The following is a 25086-nucleotide window of genomic DNA, read 5'->3' as shown; positions in this document are numbered from 1 at the left end:
GGACTAGGAGCAAAGCCTTTCTCTTAATCAGGAATCAGTCTGTCCCCACTTATTCTCAGAGCAATTGAGGCTCAGGGAAGATCTAACCTGGCAATGGTGGCATGGCCAGGAAGTAGAAAGGTTTAAATTCAGGCCATTAGATATATTCTTGCTAACAGCCACCAAAGGGCATTCTCAAACAAAAAGTTTCGATAAATGCTTAGTATAAAAACAAACAACCAACCACAAAAAAAAAAAAAAAAAAAAAAAAAAAACTGAACAGAGCTTTTCTTGGAAACATTCAGGTGTTATAATTTAACTTGTTTACATCATTGGCCAGATGATATCGGGCTTCCTCATAGTTCTTCTTGGCTATGTAGAGAAGTCCCAGGTTCCGATGCAGTAATGACTGTGTTGCATTTTGACAGTCAGTTGACTTGAGGACTGTCCACTGGGCTTGGGATAGGTATTCTTCAGCCTGAACAATCCGGCCCATACCTGCCGGAAAGCAGTAAAGAAGGTTACAAAGAACACATGATGAAAAGAACACACAAGGGGCTGGGGTTGTGGCTCAGTGGTAGAGCACTTGCATCACATGTGTGAGGTACTGGGTTTGATCTTCATCACCTGGTAAAAATAAATAAATTAAGATAGTGTGTCCATCTACAACTAAAAGAAATAATAGTAATTCTTTAAAAAAAGAAGAAAAGAACATTTGAAGAAGTAAAATTCACCATACACTCATTTGTTCATTGGTTCAAATATTTATTTATTTATTTATTTATTTTAATTTCTTTTTTTTCTTTAATTTTTATTGTTGGTTGTTCAAAACATTACATAGTTCTTGACATATCGTATTTCACACTTTGATTCAAGTGGGTTATGAACTCCTATTTTTACCCCGTATACAGATTGCAGCATCACATCGGTTACACATCCACTGTTTTACATATTGCTATACTAGTGTCTGTTGTATTCTGCTGCCTTTCCTATACTCTACTAACCCCAACCCCTCCCCTCCCATCTTCTCTCTCTACCCCATCTACTGTAATTCATTTCTCCCCCTTGTTTTTTTTCCCCTTTCCCCTCACTTCCTCTTGTATGTAATTTTGTATAACCATGAGGGTCTCCTTCCATTTCCATGCAGTTTCCCTTCTCTTTCCTTTTCCCTCCCACCTCTCACCTCTGTTTAATGTTAATCTTCTTCTCATGCTCTTCCTCTCAACTCTGTTCTTAGTTACTCTCCTTATATCAAAGAAAACATTTGGCATTTGTTTTTTAGGGATTGGCTAGCTTCACTTAGCATAATCTGTTCTAATGCCATCCATTTCCCTGCAAATTCTATGATTTTGTCATTTTTTAATGCAGAGTAATACTCCATTGTGTATAAATGCCACATTTTTTTAATCCATTCGTCTATTGAAGGGCATCTAGGTTGGTTCCACAGTCTTGCTATTGTGAATTGTGCTGCTATGAACATCAATGTAGCAGTCTCCCTGTAGCATGCTCTTTTTAGGTCTTTAGGGAATAGACCGAGAAGGGGACTAGCTGGGTCAAATGGTGGTTCCATTCCCAGCTTTCCAAGAAATCTCCATACTGCTTTCCAAATTGGCTGCACCAATTTACAGTCCCACCAGCAATGTACAAGTGTACCCTTTTCCCCACATCCTCGCCAGCACTTATTGTTGTTTGACTTCATAATGGCTGCCAATCTTACTGGAGTGAGATGGTATCTTAGGGTGGTTTTGATTTGCATTTCTCTGACTGCTAGAGATGGTGAGCATTTTTTCATGTACTTATTGATTGATTGTATGTCCTCCTCTGAGAAATTTCTGTTCAGGTCCTTGGCCCATTTGTTGATTGGGTTATTTGTTATCTCATTGTCCAATTTTTTTAGTTCTTTGTATATTCTGGATATTAGGGCTCTGTCTGAAGTGTGAGGAGTAAAGATTTGTTCCCAGGACATAGGCTCCCTATTTACCTCTCTTATTGTTTCTTTTGCTGAGAAAAAACTTTTTAGTTTGAGTAAGTCCCATTTGTTGATTCTAGTTATTAACTCTTGTGCTATGGGTGTCCTATTGAGGAATTTGGAGCCCAACCCCACAGTATGTAGATCGTAGCCAACTTTTTCTTGTATCAGATGCCATGTCTCTGATTTGATATCAAGCTCCTTAATCCATTTTGAGTTAACTTTTGTGCATGGCGAGAGAAAGGGATTCAGTTTCATTTTGTTGCATATGGATTTCCAGTTTTCCCAGCACCATTTGTTGAAGATGCTATCCTTCCTCCATTTCATGCTTTTAGCCCCTTTATTAAATATAAGATAGTTGTAGTTTTGTGGATTGGTTTCTGTGTCCTCTATTCTGTACCATTGGTCCACCCGCCTGTTTTGATACCAGTACCATGCTGTTTTTGTTACTATTGCTCTGTAGTATAGTTTGAGGTCTGGTATCGCTATACCACCTGATTCACACTTCCTGCTTAGAGTTGTTTTTGCTATTCTGGGTCTTTTATTTTTCTATATGAATTTCACAATTGCTTTATCTATTTCTACAAGAAATGCCGTTGGGATTTTGATTGGCATTGCATTAAACCTATAGAGAACTTTTGGTAATATCGCCATTTTGATGATGTTAGTTCTGCCTATCCATGAACAGGGTATATTTTTCCATCTTCTAAGATCTTCTATTTCTCTCTTTAGGGTTCTGTAGTTTTCATTGTATAAGTCTTTCACCTCTTTTGTTAGGTTGATTCCCAAGTATTTTATTTTTTTGAGGATATTGTGAATGGAGTGGTTGTCCTCATTTCCATTTCTGCGGATTTGTTGCTGATATACAGGAATGCCTTTGATTTATGCGTGTTGATTTTATATCCTGCCACTTTGCTGAATTCATTTATTAGCTCTAATAGTTTCTTTGTAGACCCTTTGGGTCTGCTAGGTATAGAATCATGTCACCTGCAAATAGTGATAATTTGAGTTCTTCTTTTCCTATTTTTATGCCTTTAATTTCTTTCATCTGTCTAATTGCTCTGGCCAGTGTTTCGAGAACTATGTTGAACAGAAGTGGTGAGAGAGGGCATCCCTGTCTTGTTCCACATTTTAGAGGGAATGCCTTCAATTTTTCTCCATTCAGAATGATGCTAGCCTGAGGCTTAGCATAGATTGCTTTTACAATATTGAGGTATGTTCCTGTTATCCCTAGTTTTTCTAGAGTTTTGAACATAAAGGGATGCTGTACTTTGTCGAATGCTTTTTCTGCATCTATCGAGATGATCATATGGTTCTTATTTTTAAGTCTATTGATGTGGTGAATAACATTTATTGATTTCCGTATATTGAACCAGCAGCCTTGCATCCCAGGGATGAATCCTATTTGATCATGGTGCACAATTTTTTTGATATGTTTTTGTATCCGATTCGCCAGTATTTTATTGAGGATTCTTGCATCTAGGTTCATTAGAGATATTGGTCTGTAGTTTTCTTTCTTTGAAGTGTCTTTGTCCGGTTTAGGAATCAGGGTGATGTTGGCCTCGTAGAATGAATTTGGAAGTTCTCCCTCTTTTTCTATTTCCTGAAATAGCTTGAAAAGTATTGGTATTAGTTCCTCTTTAAAGGTTTTGTAAAACTCTGCTGTATACCCATCCGGTCCTGGGCTTTTCTTAGTTGGTAGTCTTTTGATGGTTTCTTCTATTTCCTCAATAGATATTGGTCTGTTTAGGTTGTCTATATCCTCCTGACTCAATCTGGGCAGATCATATGACTTAAGAAATTTATCGATGCCTTCACTATCTTCTATTTTATTGGAGTATAAGGATTCAAAATAATTTCTGATTATCTTCTGTATTTCTGAAGTGTCTGTTGTGATATTGCCTTTTTCATTCCGTATGCTAGTAATTTGAGTTCTCTCTCTTCTTCTCTTCGTTAGCATGGCTAAGGGTCTGTCGATTTTATTTATTTTTTCAAAGAACCAACTTTTAGTTTTGTCAATTTTTTCAATTGTTTCTATTTCATTAATTTCAGCTCTGATTTTAATTATTTCTTGCCTTCTACTTCTTTTGCTGGTGTTTTGCTCTTCTTTTTCTAGGATTTTGAGATGAAGTATGAGATCAATTATTTGTTGGTTTTTTCTTTTTTTAAGCAATGAATTTTCCTCTTAGAACTGTTTTCAATGTGTCCCATAGATTCCGATATGTTGTGTCTGTGTTTTCATTTATCTCTAAGAATTTTTTAATTTCCTCCTTGATGTCTTCTATAACCCATTGATCATTCAGTAACCTATTGTTCATTCTCCAAGTGATGCATGATTTTTCCTTCCTTCTTTTATCGTTGATTTTCAGTTTCATTCCATTATGATCAGATAAGATGCATGGTATTATCTCTACTCCTTTATATTGTCTAAGAGTTGCCCCGTGACATAATATATGATCTATGTTTGAGAAGGATCCATGTGCTGCTGAGAAAAAAGTGTAACTGCTTGATGTTGGGTGGTATATTCTATATATGCCAATTAAGTCTAGGTTATTAATTGTGTTATTGAGCTCTATAGTTTCCTTATTCAACTTTTGTTTGGAAGATCTGTCCAGTGGTGAGAGAGGTGTGTTGAAGTCTCCCATGATTATTGTATAGTGGTCTATTAGACTCTTGAACTTGAGAAGAGTTTGTTTGATGAACATAGCTGCACCATTTTGGGGGGCATATATATTTATGATTGTTATGTCTTGTTGGTGTATGGTTCCCTTGAGCAGTATGTAGTGTCCCTCTTTATCCCTTTTGATTAACTTTGGCTTGAAATCTATTTTATTTGATATGAGTATGGACACTCCTGCTTGTTTCCGAAGTCCATATGAGTGATATGATTTTTCCCAACCTTTCACCTTCAGTCTATGTATGTCTTTTCCTATCAAATGCGTCTCCTGTAGGCAGCATATTGTTGGGTCTTGTTTTGTGATCCATTCTACTAGCCTGTGTCTCTTAATTGGTGAGTTTAAGCCATTAACATTTAGGGTTATTATTGAGATATGGGTTGTTCTTCCAGCCATATTTGTTTATTTATGTTACTAAACAGGTTTGTTTTCCTCTTTGATTATTTTTCCTCCCTTTACTGTACTACCTCCCACTGTTGGTTTTCATTGTTATTTTCCATTTCCTCTTCCTGTAATGTTTTGCCGAGGATTTTTTGGAGAGATGGTTTTCTAGCTGCAAATTCTTTTAACTTTTGTTTATCGTGGAAGGTTTTAATTTCATCTTCCATCCTGAAGCTTAATTTCGCTGGATACACAATTCTTGGTTGGAACCCATTTTCTTTCAGTGTTTGAAATATGTTATTCCAGGATCTTCTAGCTTTCAGAGTCTGTGTTGAAAGATCAGCTGTTATCCTGATTGGTTTACCCCTAAATGTAATCTGCTTCCTTTCTCTTGTAGCTTTTAAAATTCTCTCCTTATTCTGTATGTTGGGCATCTTCATGTGTCTAGGTGTGGATCTCTTATGATTTTGCACATTCGGCATCCTGTAGGCTTCTAGGATTTGGGATTCTGTTTCGTTCTTCAAGTCTGGGAAGTTTTCTCGTATTATTTCATTGAATAGATTGCTCATTCCTTTGGTTTGGACCTCTGTACCTTCCTGTATCCCAATGACTCTTAAGTTTGGTCTCTTTATGTTATCCCATATTTCTTGGTTGTTCTGCTCATGGTTTCTTAACAGTCTTGCTGAGCTGTCTATGTTCTTTTCAAGTTGAAATACTTTGTCTTCATTGTCTGATGTTCTATCTTCTAAGTGTTCTACTCTGCTGGTAGTATTCTCAATTGAGTTTTTAAGTTGGTTTATTGCTTCCTGCATTTCTAGGATTTCTGTTTGTTTTTTATAACCTCTATCTCCCTGTATAATTGATCTTTTGCTTCTTGGATTTGTTTATGTAATTCATTGTCGAAGTGATCTTTCATTGTCTGATTTTGCTGTCTAATGTCTTCCTTGAGACTCCAGATCATCTGAAGCATGTATATACTGAATTCTTTATCTGACATTCCATCTGCTGCAGATATTACCTCTTCTGACGTTGAGTTGACCTGCATTGCTTGTGGTCCTTTCTTTCCTTGTCTTTTCATACTGTTCGCGTTTCTTTCTGCTTGGTGAAACTGTTGTGTTATTGAATTTTCCCCCTATATATTTATATTGCTCTTGTATAGTTGCAAAGTCTCCCTCGCAGGCGCGGGTGGCGGCTCTGCCCCTCCTCCAATTGGGGCAATGTGCCTACCACGCTGGCAGGCTTCTGGGCCTGTTCTGCCGGTAGGTAGCAGGTCCGCCGACCTTGCAGGCGCGGGGGGCGGCCCTGCCCCTCCGCGGGCCACTGGGCCTGTTCTGACTGTAGGTTGCAGGTCTGTCTACCTTGCAGGTGCTGGAGGTGGCTCTGCCCCTCCCCCAACCGGGGCCATGTGTCTACCACGCTGGCGGGCCCCTGGGCCTGTTCTGCTGGTGGGTCGCAGGTCCGCCTACCTTGCAGGCGCGGGGGGGGCAGCCCTGCCCCTCCACGGGTTGCTGGGCCTGTTCTTCAAATATTTATTGACACACAAAAACCTACACATGAATATTCTCAGCAGCCTATTTAGAACAGCCAAAACCCCCACAGAAACAACTTAAACATCCATCATTTTATGAGTAGATGAGCAACGTGATATCACCATGTCTACCAGTGGAATATTATTTAGCCAGAAAAAGGTATTGATATATTCTTCAATGTAGATGAACCTTGAAAACATTATACTAAGAGAAAGAAGTTAGACACCAAAAGACACATATTATATATCATTTAAACGAAATGTCTACAATAGGAAAATCCATTTAGATAGAAAGTGAATTTGTAGGGACTAGGGACACAAGTGGGTGGGCAGGAATGGCTAACAGGGAATAACTGCTAGCAGTTACAGGGTTTCTTTGAAGGATGAAGTTGTTCTGGAATTAGATAGTGGTGATAGTCACACAACCTTATAAATACACTAAAACCACTGAATTGTACCTTAAAAGGGTGAATTTTTGGCTGGGGTTGTGACCCAGAGGTAGAGCTCTTGCCTACCATGTGTGAGGCACTGGGTTTGATCCTCAGCACCACGTAAAAATAAAAATAAAGATATTGTGTTTACCTATAACTAAAAAGTAAATATTTTTTAAAAAGGGTAAATTTTATAGTATGTAAATTATATCTCAATTTCAAAAACGATACTTATACAAATTGAATACCTTTTATGTGTCACACCTTACTTGAGTAATAAGAATTCAGGATGATCTTTGCCATTAGAGGAGGTCCGTTCTTCAGTCAAGGGTATATGAGTAGCTGTGCACCCCTGCTAGAACCTCCAAAAAAGTTCTCAAGAATTCAAAGATGAATCAAAGCTATTACCCTTGAAAAATTCACGGATGGGCTGGGGAAAGGCATGTGCAAAATGAAAACACATATTTGTAATACAGTACACATGTGATGGTGGAACATAAGGTTTGAAAGTGGCACAGAATAAGAAATATTTAATTCTAGGAATGAGATGGAGAGGGACAATGGAGTAGGGACAAGCAGGGTCCACTGAGCTGAGCAGGGTTGTAGGATGAAGTTTCCCACCTAGATAAGAGAGTGAGAGAGGGCATACCAGGCAGGGTAACAGCATACACCGAGTCATGGAGATCGGAAATAGTGGGTTATGTTTGGAGAACTGCAGGTCTGTGAGCCAAGAGCACAGGGTGCAAAAGATGGGGTGGCAGGAATGAGGTCAAGAAGCAGCTGCACATGGGCAGAGTATTGTGGGCTTAGGAAGTCATGCCAAGAAACTTGATGCATGGGGACAAAATGAGAAGATTTTCAGAAAGAAAGAAAGAATTGGATTTAGATTTAGAACGATCTGAAACCAAAGTAGAGGAGGGACCAGAAGGGAGGATGAAAGGTAGAAGATTCAATAGAAGATTTTTTAAATAGTTCAGACAAAAAAAAAAAAAAAAAAAAAGCCTGAGCCACACCAGTGAATGGACATGGAACAGATATAAGAGGGGCACTGAGGGTAGAATGGTCAACGCACCCTCACTAAGTAATGCAGAAGGTGAGAGAAAAGAAAGTTACTATTATTTCTGATATTCAGATACCCTTCACACTTAAAGCTTTTTGTTTAGCTACAAAGATATATAATAGCTGCCTGTCTGCCTGCTTGCTTCCTAGAAAGGCTGTTTGAACTGAATAGAAACTACTGTTACAGCATTCTGTGGAGCAGGATGCGTGCTCCAGGTATGGAGTGTTTTATGTGACGAATACTGCAGCAGAGATGGCACCAATAAAGGGGTAGGAGGTGAAGATATGAACCCCTCATATACCGACCTTCCGCTCTGTCCTTCCTCTTGGGCCTAATTCCTCTGTGACTATTCTTTCCCTCTAAGCACATATCTGAAGTGTGAATAAAAGCCAGCCCTGAGGTCAGGAAGAGCTCTCTGCCTAGAATCACCAAACCAGTAAAGAGAGAGCAGAGATCTGAACCCAGCTTCTCCTGCTCCCAAAGCATTGCCAACAGTGGCAGGAGACAGATAGGGTGGCCTCCCTTCAAGTGTTACTGAAAATGCCTTTTCTAGTTGATTAAAATAAAAAGAAGGATGAGGAGAAAGGGGAAGGAGGGGAGGAGGAGGAGGAGGAGGAAGAAGAAATAGAAAAGAAAAAGAAAGGAAGAAAGGAAAGAAGGAGAGGGAAAAAAAGAAGAAATGGCTGAATATCTGCTAATTTTCCAATTCAGTCTGGAGGAATCTCTAGGTTGGGAAAGAAGCATGTGCCCAAATGTTGTGACTTATTTACTGTCTCAAAAGCATTGACATTAAGGTTTGGATTTGGAATGTCCTCAAAAGGCTCCTCAATTGAAGGCTTGATCCTCAACTGATGGTGATTGTGAGGGGGTACAATCGGAGTTGGGGCCTCATTGAAGGAATTAGGTAGCTGGGGGCATATCTTGTCCCCAGCCCCTCCTTTCTCTCTGGCTTCCAGGAGGTGAGCAGCTTTCCTCTGCCACATGCTTCTGCTGCTATGTACTCCCTCACTGCAGACCTGACAGCAACCAGACCAAGTGACCATGAACTGAAAGCTCTGAAACTGTGAATCAAAATAAACATTTCCCCCCTTTACACGGATTTCCCAGGTATTTGTCACAGCAACAGAAAGCTGCTTACTACAGTTGGCAAGGTTTTAAATCAGTGACCTGGTGCAGTTGTGAAATTTCCATTTCAACAGCACTCTCCAGTTTTCAGAGCACTGTCACATTCATTACCTATGAACTCACTTAACCCCAAAGCAATCCTGTGACAAGGACTCAGATTCAACAAATGCTTACACGGTGCTGCCTAGGTGCCAGGTACCATGAGAGCAGTTTTTTTAATACCTTCACTGTCCTAAGTACTCTGCTAAGTGTGAAGACATGATGAGTTAGAACAGGCACAGAACCAGTTCTCCCTGAGCTTACAGTCAAGTCCAGGAGAGAGAGAGAGATTGATTAAATAATCTCACAATGATATACACCTATCAGTGGAGTAAGTGCTCAGCAAACAGGAGGAGTTTCTAAGTGAGTGTATTAAATAGATCCAACCAACTAGGTCTGGGGCCCTGGGGAAGGCTTCTAGACAAGGGGTTAGTAACTTTCAGCTAAGACCTGAAGTTTGAGTAGGAGTTAATTGGGTGAAGGGGAAAGGAGGACAAGTACAGGGAATGGTTTGAGAAGAGACTTCCAGAACAAGGAAACAACTCCACACCTCTGAGGAATTGAGAGAAGGCAATATAGGAAGAGAGGGAGAGATAAGGTTAAGAGAATGGAGGTGAGAGAATTCTCTAAGGGCTAGAACAAGCAGGGCTTTATAAGTTGCTTTAGGGGAGTGATCTGATCACATTTTTGTGTGGAGATCAGATTGGAAGGAGGCCAGAGAAGATGTGGGGAGATCAGTGAGTAGTAGTCCAGGTGAAAGGTGATGGACTTGGGCCAGGTTGACTTTCCCAAAATCCCACAGCTAGTCAGTGTCACACATTCACAGAACCTGGGTTGTATTACTTTGTCCAAAGCTCTTTTCCCTAGGAAGGACAGACCTGACTGGGGTGAGGAGGCATTCCTGTAGGTAAACAGGGGGTGAGAGCCCAAAGAGTGAGGAGGGTATGCACGAAGAAGAACCAACACAGAATGAAGAGTCAGAGCTCATGGATGTACAGCAGGACATCTGCAAGGGGGAAGGGATAGGGTTGGGTATGGAGGACTGGTTCATATAGGGAGGGGGCTGATTAAATATATAAATAGATTAGTAAAAATGGAAGCTGCCTTTCTCACTGCCAGAAAGGCACTACAAATGCAGAATGGGAGAAAATTAGGTGGAAGCCTGTGTGTGATATGGTACAGGATTTGGACATACTGGCATAGGCTCATGGTCATCTATGTTTACATATGTTCTTTAACTCTGTCCACTGAAATGGCCTGGGAGCAGCAAGACCCCTATATCAGGCAGTACAGTGCACAGTTCTTGGTTTTCACATTTCAGTTTCCATGAAGGGAAATCAGGGATGCTTGGAGATATGTTCCAGAAAATGATCAAACAACCATGGGGATGTGCCAAGGAGACTCAGAAGACAGCTTGAGTGGGAGCTGCCACTGGTCAAACTGGGAACAGTTTGAGGACCAAATTAATAGCAGAAATGTATTATAACCCACTGAATAAAATAGGAAACCAGGAGTGTATACTTATATAAATAAAAGAATGACTGCATTGAAAGTTTAATAAGGAATATGGCTTTAACATACAGCTCCATACAATTAAAACTAAAATTGCAAACTTATTTATTGTATAGGGGAGAAAGAATAACATGACAGAGAAGAAGCCTGGCAGACATCACCTTAATAAAGTAATTAAAATGAACATCAGTAATACCTGTTCTACTTTATGGGATAAAGTGTTACCTAATTCTAGAATTGAAAATAAAGCCAATTGAGAGTTTTAAATTAAATTGTCTGAATTTTTATCCATAGGCTGGTGACTAAAAAGGTTTAGGAGAAATGTGATGATTGCAGAATAACCTGGCACAAGTGAGTCTAAAACTTTGCAGACCCAGTGTTCTAGTTAGCTATTGCTGCCCAAAATTTAATGACTTAAAAATAACATCCATTTTATTACAGTAACCCCCCGCTTATCTGTGGGGGACATATTCCAAGACCTGCAGTACCAAATCATTCATTCATATATACACACACACACACACACACACACATATATATATATACATATACACGTATATACTTATATACACACATATATGTACACACAGATTATGTTTTTAAATTTTTTTATTGTAGATGGTTTTATTTTTATGTGATGTTGAGGATCAAACTCAGTGCCTCATATATGCAAGTCTAGTGCTCCACCACTGAGCTACAATCGCAGCCCTATATATTGTTTTTCCCCATATATACATACATATCTATGGTAAAGTTTAATTTATAAATTAGGCACAGAAAGAAATGAACAACAAGAACTAATGATAAAACAGAATAATTATAATAATAAACTATAATAAAATTTATTTAAATCTTTTAAATTATTTATTCCTGGAGTTTTCCATCTAATATTTTCCAATTGCTGTTGATCATGATAAAAATCAAATAAAATGAAATGATCATCATTAGTAATGGAAAAATTGAAAAAGCATGCCAACTTATAGGAGGGAAAGAACACATTGTCATCTCTTTGATATTTCTGCCAAAATCCATAACCTGAGTCTAGTCATGAGGAAACAGAAAAACCCAAATGAAAAGATGCTTTATAAAATAATTGGCCCATAATCTTTAAAAGTGTCAAGGTCAAAGAAAGATTGAGAAACTATTCCAGAATGAAGACTTTAGACACATGACAACCAAATTAATTTTAACTTTTTCTGATTCTCTAATGTTTTTTGCTATGAAAATGTTATTGGGAAAATTGGAAAAATATTGAGTAGAGGCTCTTTGTAGATGACAGTTAGGTGAAGTTATATTGTGGTCCTGTAAGAAAATGTCTTTATAGGAAATATATGCTGAAGAATTCCAGAGACAGGGCATCACCTCAGCAATTTATTCTTATATGGCAAAGTGGGGATGGGGTGGGGTGGGGTTCTTTCTACTGTACTTCCAACAGTTTTACTTAAATTTTTTATAAAATGAGGGTTAGCTGCACAAAGTAATAGTTCAGTGCCTAAAACACTGTAGATGCTCAAGAATGTTAATTCCTCTCCAAGTGCTAATTCTCTTATAGAAGCCAGTATGTGGGTATCTGCTAAGCCTGTGCTCCCCACTCTCAGAATCACCTCCTCCTATTTATAGCAGTGGTTTTCTATATCTCTGAACTATGGAAACCTGACTCCAAAGAACAAAGTTAGATACCAAACTCACACTGGATCAACAAAATTGTAACTTCTAGGAACTTGCAATTGGAAATCAGATGCTAATTAGTTTCTATTACCTTTCTTGAATTTTGAAGACATGTAAATTTAAGAACTACATCTGACATTTTGGGGTAGCTATCTTCTGCAATAAACTTAGGGTATTAAAATCTGGTCTGCAGAGAGAAAAAACAAAGTAGAGAAACAGAGACAAGAAACACGGACCAAGAGAGAGAAACTGAAAGCACCAGCCTGTTTTTTTATAGTTTTCCAATTCTAGTGACTCACTGTGGGAGGCCGCTCTGCCCATGAGCTAAGCATCTCCTCTCATCCTTGAGTAAAAGGGGTTTCCGGCTGGCATCCCACGCACGCCACATGCTGTGCGAAGCAAATGGCTTTCACCTTCGCTGGGCAAAGAAGTTTGCTTCAGCTCTGGACTTGGGCATTATCCAATGGAATTGGACAGTCCCCCTTTGAAACCTTATCCCCTACCGTATTTGGTGAAGAACATTCTATAGAAGCTCTGGGTACACGCTCTCTTTCTAGGGCCTTCTAGCATGGAAGCTGACCCTTAAGGTCTCATAACTGTCCTAATATCGACATGAGAATTACTTCTGTGTTCTGTGCGTTTTTGCCAGTTTCTTAGCTTAATATTGCAGCCAGCTCTTTTGAAGCCAGCTCATCTCGTCAGTGCAGGTCACTTGCGAGACCTCACGAAACTTCAATTCCTTCAGGACACTCCAACATCCCCCAAAATCTCCCCCCCCCTTTTTTGTGATATTGGGAATTAAGCCCAGGAACTCCCTCTGAGCTATATTCCCAGTCCATTTTTTAAATTTAATTTTATTTTGAGATAGGGTCTCACTAAGTTGTTGAGGCTGACCTTGAACTTTTGATCCTTCTGCCTCAGTCTCTCAAATAGCTGGAATTAAAGGCATAACCATTTAATTAATTAAAGATATAACCATCATGCCTGGCTAAATTTCTTCCTTTTTCATAGGCCATCTTCAGGGGATTTCTGTCAGCTGTAGGCTTAAGTGTGGCATCTCCTTCCCCACCTCAAGTCAAACTTCACAGCAACCCTGCTCAAGAATTCCACAAAAGGTGTCTTGGGTAAGACATCAGGCTTTGTCGAGTCTGGAGTCTGTGGTCATTGACAAGACCGAACATAGCCTTTTAGGCTTCAGGGGTCCTAGGTCAGTGCTACTTACCAAGACTGGCCTCAGACAGTAGCAGGTAAGCAGGCACAAGCTCTACTGAACTCAGGCCGTACACACTCCTGCGGAAGCGAAGAGAATGCAAAGCTGCTGGAACAGCTTCTGCATATTTTTTTTCAAAAAGATACTTCTGGGCAACAGTGTAGCAGAATTCAATCAAATGCTTCTGTGGAAGATAGAAATAGACTGTCTCAGCCAGTCAAAAGGTAAAAGGCAAAAGTGGATGTAGATACTCCTGGAGATAAATAAGGCCAACATCCTTTGAACTGATTGAAGGTACATATTGAGACTGCCTGCACTAAGATGGACATGATATCCAAAACAGGTAGCGAAAAAAGGCAACTCTGAGCTTCTCATGGCCCAGGAACAAGTGTCTTTTCATCTTAGTTCACTGCTTGACAAATATGAGGATTCAATATAAAGCTACTAGATGAACAAATGTATATTATTCTTATAGTTCTATTAAAACTTTAGCTTACCAAAACTACAGACATCTCAGGATGATCTCAAACTTTCTGCCTTTCTATTTGAATTAACTTTCAAAGAATTTCTCTCAAAAAAAAAATCTAATTTTTCCTACTGGAATTATCCTGTTTAGCTAATATCAGAAACAACTTTAACTCAACATTGTATTCAGGTTACTATCAAGGCATTGTAACATTAAAATCAATGAACCTGGTTTTTAGACAATTATGGCTTATAAAGGGCTAATTTTTAAAATAACAATTAAGATGTTATCAATGTCATAACAGTAGCTAGTTTTTCCCTTCTTCTTTATTTATTCTATGCAGCAGCTGACTGTGCTAAGACTATCACAGTACTTGGTATGTGAATGCTAGAGCTGATCTGTTCCCCCAGAAGTTAGTGAGCTGAAGCCCTAACCTCCAGTACCTTAGAGTATCATGGTATTTGGAGACATGGCCTTTGAAAAGTTAAGTTAAAATTGAATCCACTTTAACCCAATCTGACCAGTATCTTCATAAAAAGAGGAAATTGGACACACAAAAAAACACAGGGATACATGCTCACAGAGGACCATATAAGGACATAGCAAGATGGGGGCCAAATACAAGCCAGGAAGAAATATCTCAGAAGAAACCAAATCAGTCAACACATTAGTCTTGGACTTCCAGCCTCCAGAATTCTGAGAAAATAAGGGCCACCTAGTCTGTGGCATCTTGTTATAGCCACCCTAGCAAACTAATCTAGCAAACATTCAGAAGAGATGTGAAAAACAATTGACTGAATGGGATTAAGGACTTAAACATGTAAAACAAATTCTCTCTTCTTACCAAGGTTACAATTTAGTGATCCCAACACAGTTTGGCCCTTGCAGGTAGTAGTTTCACTACACCCGTGAACTAACCCTGAAATAGTCCTGTAGGACCTACCTGTCGCTGCTGTAGCTGCTGCAAGCCATGCTGCCGTTCTTCCTCTGAATTATAGAAGGGCATGGTAGTGCGCAATGGAATCAGGAGCTGACATATCTTCTCATGGATGCTATTCCAGTCAGCTTTTTGATGCACCACACCACTGACAACAAAAACATGGGCTTTATTATCTTTATCTTTGGCCTTTCTATTGGTCTAGCCCTAAACACCAGAAAAGTAAGCCCAACACAAACTAGACAGAAAGCCCAAAGCTGTTTCTGAGACACAAATCCCTTTTCTTTCATATTATTATTTGATGGTGTAAAAACTGTTGGGGTAGGCTGGGACTGTAGCTCACTGGTAGAGCACTCGCCTTGCATGGGTGAGACACTGGGTTTGATCCTCAGCACCATATAAAAAATAAATAAAGATATTGGGTCCATCTACAACTTAAAAAAAAAATAAACTGTTGGAGTTGGAGAGGGCAAATTGGAGAAGGTCTTTTCTGCAGTCACATTTTCACACCCCAAAGTCACACAGAGATGCTGTGGCTATTCTGCCTAGTTAATGACAACAAAGACAACTTTAACTCTACATTGTTTTAAGATCATTTTGTCTGAACACCATAGTTGAAGGATTTGAGGGTCTTTATCTTGGGGAAATGAAAGTAATTTATATTTGATGAGACCTTAAGAGACAACTTTTCAAAAATGTTTTCCTACCTCTAATGTCACCATAGCTTGGATGAGAACCACTGGCACTGTCTTCTGTGTGCCAGGAAACTGATCACATAGACATCACTGTGAATGCCCACCCCCCACAACCCCAGTGGTGCAACACATGGTCTTGCATGCAATTATTTGACTCTTTGAAAGCAAAATAAAATCTGTTATTACCATTTTAAAGGTAGGGAGCTATCAATATATAATCCTATATTCCAAATCAGTATTTTTTAGCCCTCTAGAAAGAAGCACTGTGATAGTTTGGCTTACAACTTTTCACACTTTTTATTCTTATTATTTTTAAACACTCAGTTGGACAGCATAGAAACAGAACAGCATAGAATACTGCAGAAACTAGACAGCATCCCTATCGAGTATCCATTCCCATGAATTGCCTCTTTGAATAACTCCCAGTCTATTATCCAATTTTGATCTTTTTTCCAAGTGTTTTTTATTTCACTTTTTAAATTGTAATATAGTTCATACACCATAAAATTCACTATTTTGAAGTATATAATTTAGTGTGTTTACTGTATTCAAAGTTGTGTAATTATCACCCTATGTAATTCCAAGACATTTTAATAGTCAAAAAAACGCACTCTGTACTTGTTAATAGTCATTCCCATTCGTCCTTCTTCATACTGATGCCCAGCAACCACTAATCTACTGTTTCTCTGAATTAGCCTATTCTGAATATTGCATATTAGTGGAAACAGACATTAAATGTCCTTTAGTGTCTGCCTTCTTAGAACATTGTGTTCAAGGTTCAGCCATGTTGTAGCATGTGCAAGTATTTTATTCCTTTTTATGACGGGAAAATATTCCACTGTGTGGATATATATGTTGTTTATTCATTCATCATTTTGTAGTTACTTAGGTTGTTTCCACTTTTTTGTTATTATAGATAATGCTGTTATGAACATTTGTGTACATGTTTTTGTATGAACATGTTTTCAATCTCTTGGGAATACAGCTATGAATGGAATAGCTGAGTTTTATGGTAACCATTTAACTTTTTGAAGAACTGCCAAACTGTTTTAGGTAGTTGTTGATCCATTTTATATTTCTGCCACGATGTATGAGAGTACCAATTTCTCTGCACCCATACCAACACTTTTTTTTTAATATTTATTTCTTAGTTGTAGTTGGACACAATACTTTTATTTTATTTATTTATTTTCAAGGATCAAACCCAGGCCCTCAAACATGCTAGGCAAGTGCTCGACCACTGAGACACAACCTAGGGCCATACCAACACTTTTGGGGTAGGGTGCTGGGATCAAACCAAAGGCCTTACACATGCCAGGCAAGTGCTCTTCCACAGAGCTATATCTCTAGCCCCTTTGTCTTTTTTTTTTTTTTTTAATTTTTTAGTTGTAGTTGGACACAATACTTTTATTTTATTTATTTATTTTTATATGGTGCTGAGGATCCAACCCAGGGCCTTGCACGTGCTAAGTGAGAGGTCTATCAGTGAGCCACAACCCCAGCCCCCTTTGTCTTTTTTATTGTAGCCATCCTACTGGTTATGAAGTAGTATCCAGTGGGTTTGATTTGCATTTCCCTAATGACTAATGATGTTGAGAATCTTTTCATATGTTAACTGGCCATTTTTTATATTGTCTTTGGTAGAATGTTTATTCAAATCCTTTGCCCAAGCCAAGTCTAGTGGTGCACACCTATAATCCCAGCTACCGGGAGGCTGAGGCAGGACGATCACAAGTTCAGGGCCAACCTCAGCAACTTAGCATGACCTTCAGTGACTTAGTGAGACCCTGTGTCAAAATTAAAAATAAAAAGGGCTGGGGACCTAGCTCTATGGTAAAGTGCCCAGGAGTCAATCCCTGGTACCAAACAAAAACAAAACAAAAAACCACCAAAAAAAACCCCTTTGCCCTTTTATAGAATCAAGCCTATTATATTTTATTATTGAGTTTTAAGAGTTCTTTAAATACTCTAGATATTAGATCCTTACCAAATACAAGATTTGCAAATATTTTCTTCCATTTTATGGGTCACCTTTTCAGTTTCTTGATGGTATCCTCCGATGCACCCAAGTTTTTAATTTTAATGATGTTCAACTATTTTTCTTTGGTTCCTTGTGATTTTGATTTCATATATAAGAAACTATTCCCTAATCCAATATCACACAGATTTACAACTGTTTCCTTTTAATATTTATATTTTTAGCTCTTACATTTAGGTCTTTTTGTTTATGGCATAAGACAGGGGTTCAAATTCATTCTTTTGTACATGGACATCCACTTGTCTTGGTGCCATTTGTTGAAGAATCATACTTTTCCCCACTGAATGGTCTTGGCACTTGTTGAAATCCAACTGAACACAGACGTTTGGGCTTTTTTTCTGAATTCTCAATTCTGTACCATTGACCTATATGTCTTCATCACTATAGCTTCATAGCAAAATTTGAAAGTGAAAAGTGATTCTTTTAAAATACACACTTTTCTTTTTTCTTTATTAAGTTTTGGTTATTGTTGGTCCTTTGCATTCCAGAGGCATTTTAGAGCCAGTAAGTCCATTTTCTGCAACAATGGCAGTTGGAATTTTTTAAAAAACAGTTTTTTTTTTAAGTTGTAGATGAACACAATATCTTTATTTTATTTATTTATTTTTATATGGTGCTAAGGATCAAACCTAGTGCCTCACACGTGAAGCAAGTGCTCAACCACTGAGCTACAACACCAGCCCCAGGCAGTTGGGATTTTGATAAGGATCACAATTCTTCCATTTAATAAATACAGAACATATTTTTGTTTGTTTAGGTCTTTGTAATTTTTTCAATAATGTTTTGTAGTTTTCAGTGTATAATCTTGTACTATTTTGGTTAAATTTATTCTTAGGAACTTATAATACTATTATGACTGGAATGACTTTCCTAATTTCATTTTCAGATTGTTCATTGCCAATATATATAAATACAACTGATTTTTGTATATTGATCTTATATGCTACAACCTTGCTGTGTTCATTTATTATCCGTAATAATACTTTTGTAGGTTCTTTTTTTTTTTATAGACAAGCATGTACGGGTGCTTATAGAACAAATATGTATTTACTGTGAGGATTGGCTCAAGTGATACAAGAGTCTAAGAAGTACCACAATCTGCTGTCTGCTAGCTGGAAAACCAAAAAACTCATGTTGTACCTCAAACTAAGTCTGAAGGCCTGAGAACTAGAAGGAGGGGAGGAAAGAGAATGCCTGCTGGTATAAGTTTCAGAGTACAAGAACTAGGAGGTTCTTGGGCAGCAGATGGAGTACAGAAAAGAGGATACTTTTTTAAGTTCTATTTGGGCCCTCAGTAGACAGGATGATCTCCACACACATTGGTGAGGGTGACCTTTATTTAGTCTATTAATTCAAATGCTAGTCTTTCACAGACACATCTAGAAATATTGTTTTACTAACTATCTGTGCAGGCCTCTTGACTCAGTCAGGTTGATGCATAAAACTAACCATCATAAGCAGGTCATGTCATTTGCAATCTAGAGTAGTTTCTCTCTTTCCTTTCTAAGCTAGGTATCTTTTATTTCACTGTATTCTAATTGCCCCTACCAGAACCTCTAGTACAAAGTTGACTAGAGTTGTGACAGCAACATCCTTGTCTCCTTTTTGTTCTTAGGGGGAAAAGCTTTCAGTCTCTGACCATTAAGTATAACCTTAGCTCTGTTTTTCTTGATGGGTTTTTCATAGTTTCTCCTTACCAAGTAAATAGAAGTTCCCTTTTACTTCCAGTTTAAATGTTTTTTTAACATAACAGGTGTTAGATTTTGTCAAATGCTTTTTCTGCATCTTTTGAGTAATCACATGATTTCTGTTTTTTACCTATTAATATAGTGTATTACTCTGATTGGTATTTGTATGGTGAATCAGTCTTGAATTCCTAGAATAAATCCCACTTGGTCATGATGTATAAACCTTCTTATATGGTGCTGGATATGGTTTGCTAAAACTTTGTGGAGGGTTTTTATATGTATATTCATAAAGGGTACTGATCTGTAGTTTTCCTGTGACATCTTTATTTGGTTTTGTTATTAGGATAATACTGGTCTTATAGAATGAATTAGGAATTATTTCCTCCTCCATATTCTTGAAGAATTTGTGAAAGTCAGTGTTAATTCTTTAAACATTTGAAGGATTCACTAATGAAGTGATCTGTTCTTTAGCTTTTTACGTGTGGGAATTTTTTAAATTACTGGCTAAATCTCTTGTTATAGATCTTTAGGAACCACTAACTGTTATTTTGCCTGCATCTCTTATGTTTAATATGCTGCTTTTGTCTTCACTCATCTCAGAGCATTTTCTAATTTCCCTAGTGATTTCTTCTTTGACACACTTTTTTTTAGTATTTTATTTCCACATATTTGTGAATTCACCAAATTTTATATTACTGATGACTAATTTCATTCCACTGTAATTATGTATAACTTCAGTCCTCACACACTTATTGATATTTATTTTATGACCTAACATATAGTCTATCCTGAAGAATGTTCTATATGCACTTAATAATAATGTGCATCCTGTTATTATTTAGTGTGCTCTACAGAGATCTGTTAGGTCTAGTTGGTTTATAGTTTTTGTTCAAGTTTTCTATTTCCTTGCTGATGTTTCTCTAGTTGTTCTATTCATTACTGAAAGTGGGAAATTGACATCTCCAACTATTATTATTAACTTGTCTATTTCTCCCTTCAGTTGTGAGTCTGGGTTTCATGTACTTTGAGGCTCTGTTGTTAAATGCCTACAATCATGAGTTTTTGATTTCTACTGCCTATTACACATTTTCACTTAAGTGTGAGACAGTTAACAGTTTGAGTTCATTATAGACTTCAAAACAGGTACCAATAATCTAGGGAAGAGGTCACCAAAGTTTTTCTGTGAAGTGCCAAACAGTAACTATTTTAGACTTAGAGAGCTCTGTGCTCTCTGTTCCAACTTCTAAACCCTGCTGTTGTAGCACAAAAGCAGCCATAGAAAATACATGACTGCAAGCACCCTCTCACTTTCCATTCTCTTGGGACAACAGAAATACAATTGAGTGTTTTCTTTATTAACTCTGACTGATACCATAGAAATGTCAGAAGCCACTTTAAAAGTTTTCTAGAAGACAGAGAATTATTGTAAACAGATCAATAAAAGCACTTAATAACTAGGATATAAAAATAGCTAAATTCCACAGGGTTTTTATTTAATAGGACTTGTTGAGTAATCGTGTGACCAATGGAAATGGTAACTTATTTAACTCCATGAACTTTTGTTCTAGTAAAAGCAACTGACATATCTTGCCTTTGTAAATACAGTGAGCTTTGCTTATGTATTTGAGTTTTCTCTTAATTCATTTGTCTTACCCCTGCAAGTCAACATAAGGCATACAAAAAGAAGTTGGAAAATATGTTTCATTCAGGGCTCACAATTAAGTAGTTTGTGATCTAGACATATTTAGTTTGTGCATTATCACATTTTTAGAACCATATTTGAATGTCTTTAGGCAGGACATTCATTACACAATTCACTACAGATCCTATTACTTTCTGTTATTGAAACCATTTCACTGTTTTCTCTTCTTGGCCAGTTAAGGCATTTAAATTTGTGCCATCTTATTTTAAATTAAAGGAAAAATTATTGCCTATCACTGTAATCAATATACTATGATTTGCTAAACCACAGCACTGACGCCTCTTCTACCTATCACAAACGCTTCAGTGTGTACTTTCATAAAATTATATTTTCTTGAAAATGTTCTCTTCCCTGGGAACATATTCACAATTCAATAAGATTATGCATAATACATAAAATAAATGTTTAGAAGAAAAAGAATGAAATTCACCAAAATGTCAGGTTACTAATCTTTGGGTGGTAGAATTATGGATTATTTTTCTTCTTTATTTTTGTATTTTCAAGTTCTCTGCAGTGAGCATGAATTGCATTTACAATTAGGATAAAATTCTTTTATAGGAAAAAACTTGCAAGAATTCAAATTGACTGTCCTTTTGGCTCCTTAAATTTGGGATGCTTAAAAAAGAATATACATTGTGTGCCAACTTGGTCCCAGGCACAGTTCTAGATACTTTACATTCAACCATCAAAACCTGTAGAAAAATTATCTCATTTTGTTTTATAAAAGAAAAAAATATTGAGATATCCAGAACACAAGGACATAGAAATCTGAAGAAAACAGATGGGTAAAAAAGAAGAAAAACTCTTAAAGAGAATTAAAACAAGCGAAAGGAGTGAGCACTTGCCTAGCACCCACGAGGCCCTGGGATCCATCTCCAGCACCATGTGCACACATGCACAAAGATGCAGCAGCAAATGAAAGAAGAGAAAGGGAAAAAATAGAGGGTGAGGGCATGGAAATAATGATTTATTCATGTCATCATCAAATATTAGTGCCAGCTATTTCAAGACTGCTGGACACCATGAGCAAACACAGGGTATGATAAAATCAAAAGATAGCACACAAATAGCAGTCCTTCTATATGCACTCAAAATAACATCTTGTATTAATGAAGCATAAAATTTAAGACAATATGCTTGCCTACAACTAAAAATGAAGAAGGGAAACAAAAGTCATCTAAGAGTGGACAGCAAAGTAAATTGAGAGAAAGTGGGGATTACTTCTGTTTGCATGGATAAAGAGGACAAGGGCTTTTTTAAAAAAAAAAAGTTTGTAGTTGTAATGGACAAAATGCCTTTATTTTATTTATTTATTTTTATGTGGCGCTAAGGATTGAATGCAGTGCCTCACACATGCTAGGCAAGTGCTCTGCCACTGAACTACACCCCAGCCCCAAGAAGGGGGTTTTAAGGAAGAAATGGGTACACACACCAGACAAAGAAGTAGAATCATTCCTGAGTGTCGTGCCTATACTTGTAGCCTAGTGACATGAAGGCCTCTCATTTTATCCGCAATCAAATCTGTTACTCACCATCTCCTCCCATTTTCTTGGCCTCAGATGGATTTATTATCCATTCAGAAGTTTGTTTACACTAGGAGTGGTGGCACACACCTGCAATCCCATGGGTGGGAGGCTGAGGCAGGAGGATTGGGAGTTCAAAGCCAGCCTCAGCAACAGTGAGGCACTAAGCAACTCAGGGAGACACTGTCTCTAAATCAAATACAAAATAGGATTGGGGATGTGGCTCTGTAGTTGAGTGCCCCTGAGTTCAATCCCCAGTAGCACCCCCCGAAAAAAAAAAAAGAAGTTTGTTTATTCAACAAATGTCCATTGCATACCTGTTATGTGTGGGCACTGGTCTAGTAAAGACAAAGACCTTGTAGGATAAGTAAATGGAAAAAAAATATCAAAAAAGAAGAAAAGCAAAGAAAAATAGACATACTAACAAGAAAAATGCCAGAAGAGTGTTTGGATTTGATTTGGACCTATCTGGGGGAAAAAAAAAAAAAAAAGACATTTAAGTAAAATCTGAAGGAAGAAAGAGAGTCCAGAACGTGTGTGATAGAAGTGGAGGTTCTCAGCACAGGGAGCATTCTGGGCAAAGAAACTGAGAGAACAATTTAGAACTTCAGTTCTCTGTAACTATAGCAAGGAAAATATGGGGTGAGTGTGGTGGAAAATGCAGGTAGAAAGATGGTCAGAGCTTTGTAGTTCTTGTTACAAATTGGGAATCGCATTCTAAATGCAATGATGTCATCAAAGAAGGGAACTAAAAAACTGATGCCATCCCTGCTGTCATGGGTCATACAGACTAGTGAGGGATACAGACAATTACACAACTGATTTCAGCCTGTGTCCTAAGTGTTAAGATAGGGGACTAGTGAGTTCTTTGAGAGCACTGAGGTGGGACACCTGGACCAGTCTGAGAAAGGTAGGATCACTCTCCACTTGGACCATGGCAACAGCCTCCAAATCAGTTATGCAATCTTCAGTGTCTATTTTCCAATCTATCTTCCATACTGCTGCCTGTCATTTTCCTTAATATAAATGAAGCCTGTCAGCTCAATACCATCCACGGCTTGCCAGAAGGTAAATTCTAATCTTTTTGATTTCATGTCATTGTCTGCTTTTATGTTTTCTTTGTTTAAACTTCTCCTAGTACCTATCACAATGATATCAAACTTTTTTTTACTCAATTCATAGTAGAAATACATTTTTACAATTACAAAAATGCATATCCTCATAAAACACTAAATTTTAGATAGGATTGTTTCGATAAAAATTTCTATTCTATGCTATTTTTCTTCTTTAAATGATGTTTGATTTATCCATGATGTGCTGAGTCCTGGCCTACAGTGTGAAAATCATTGACCAGTCCCTCCACTACTATCTTCCCTATCTAGTTCTCAGTAAACTCTGTACTTTTACCCTTTGCCTAAGCAGTCCTGGATGCCAGGAATGTCCTACCCTTTTTCACCATTCCTTCAAAACTCAGCTCAAATACTACTTCCTTGGAGAAAGGTGTACGGTCCCAGCTTCCATCCTTAGAGGTCCCAGGGCTTGCACATCCTAAGTGACAGCATTTGTCATGTAAAATGCATTACGACTGTGAACTAGATCTCTGGATGTAACATCAGGTCAAAAATAGGGTCTAATATGAAGCAAAGAGAATGTTATGTTGAATAAATGGAAACGGGCCTCATTTTGCACTTACCCTCCCTACTATCTTAGCTGTGCCTGAGACCAACCAGCCTTCTTTTATTCCTCAAACACACCAGGCCTTCCCCCAGCCATTTCCAGGATGGGATGCTCTTATTTATCTTCACATTAAGTCTACTCTCAGAGAAGTTGTCTGCCCAGTTTCTCATCACGCTTCCTTTACTTGTCTGGAGAAATTTCTCTCTCTGAAATTACTTTGTTTTGTTTACTTGTCTCTCGCATCATGACGTTAGCTTCTTGAGGGAACAGAGCTACCCAAATGCCCCTGGAACCTCAGCACCTAGACTACTGCAGAACACACAGCAGGTGCCCAAAACACACCCCACAACCAGTAAGTGGGATAGGAGGCAGACAAGGCCACAGGGGTCCTAGAGACCTGTCTTGAAGCCGCCTTGAGGGGTGGCAGCTCACACGGGTACACAGGCCCAGGCCCTGATCCGGAGAGAGGGAGGGAGTCAGGCGCCAGGTGCCACGTTCCAGGGCCTACCAGTAATAAGTGACTGTGCAGGCAGGGCACACTCGCTCGGCTGGGGCTTCGCACACCTCGCAGCAGAGCCGGCGCCCCTTGGGCACCGCCAGTGGGTAGATCACGTTCATGTTGCAGCCAGCGGCTATCGGTCTCTAGGACGGTTGCCCAGCGAGGAAACGCTGGACATCGGCGTCACGTGACGACCGCGACAGCCTTGTTACCAGAGTTTCAAGGGCAAAGGGGAGGGGCGTGGCTCGACTGACATTTTGAGCTTTAAAACAGGGGGAGGGGAG

The 25086-nt window shown here is 38.4% G+C and overlaps 1 protein-coding gene across 3 annotated transcripts in view; it reads right to left on the bottom strand.

Annotated features, from left to right (window-relative positions):
* The window catches only part of Zmynd12 (zinc finger MYND-type containing 12), a 34276-nt gene that overhangs the window by 8940 nt on the left and 250 nt on the right, over window positions 1-25086 (bottom strand). Inside the window, exons 1-4 of one of the 3 annotated variants that reach the window (XM_076860619.1) lie at window positions 24812-24959; window positions 14987-15128; window positions 13590-13761; window positions 308-477 (exon numbers count right to left, since the gene is read on the bottom strand). In XM_076860619.1, the coding sequence (XP_076716734.1) occupies window positions 308-477; window positions 13590-13761; window positions 14987-15128; window positions 24812-24921 (594 nt within the window). In that variant the 5' untranslated portion in view covers window positions 24922-24959. Of the gene's footprint in view, window positions 1-307; window positions 478-13589; window positions 13762-14986; window positions 15129-24811; window positions 24960-25086 lie in introns of those variants that run through there. The other 2 variants (XM_076860621.1, XM_076860620.1) reach the window with 2 other exon arrangements.

This window comes from Callospermophilus lateralis, chromosome 7, assembly GCF_048772815.1.
Source record: "Callospermophilus lateralis isolate mCalLat2 chromosome 7, mCalLat2.hap1, whole genome shotgun sequence".
NCBI lineage: Eukaryota > Metazoa > Chordata > Mammalia > Rodentia > Sciuridae > Callospermophilus > Callospermophilus lateralis.
Note: the sequence above shows the minus strand (reverse complement) of the source record. Positions and strands in the feature narration are given on the sequence as shown.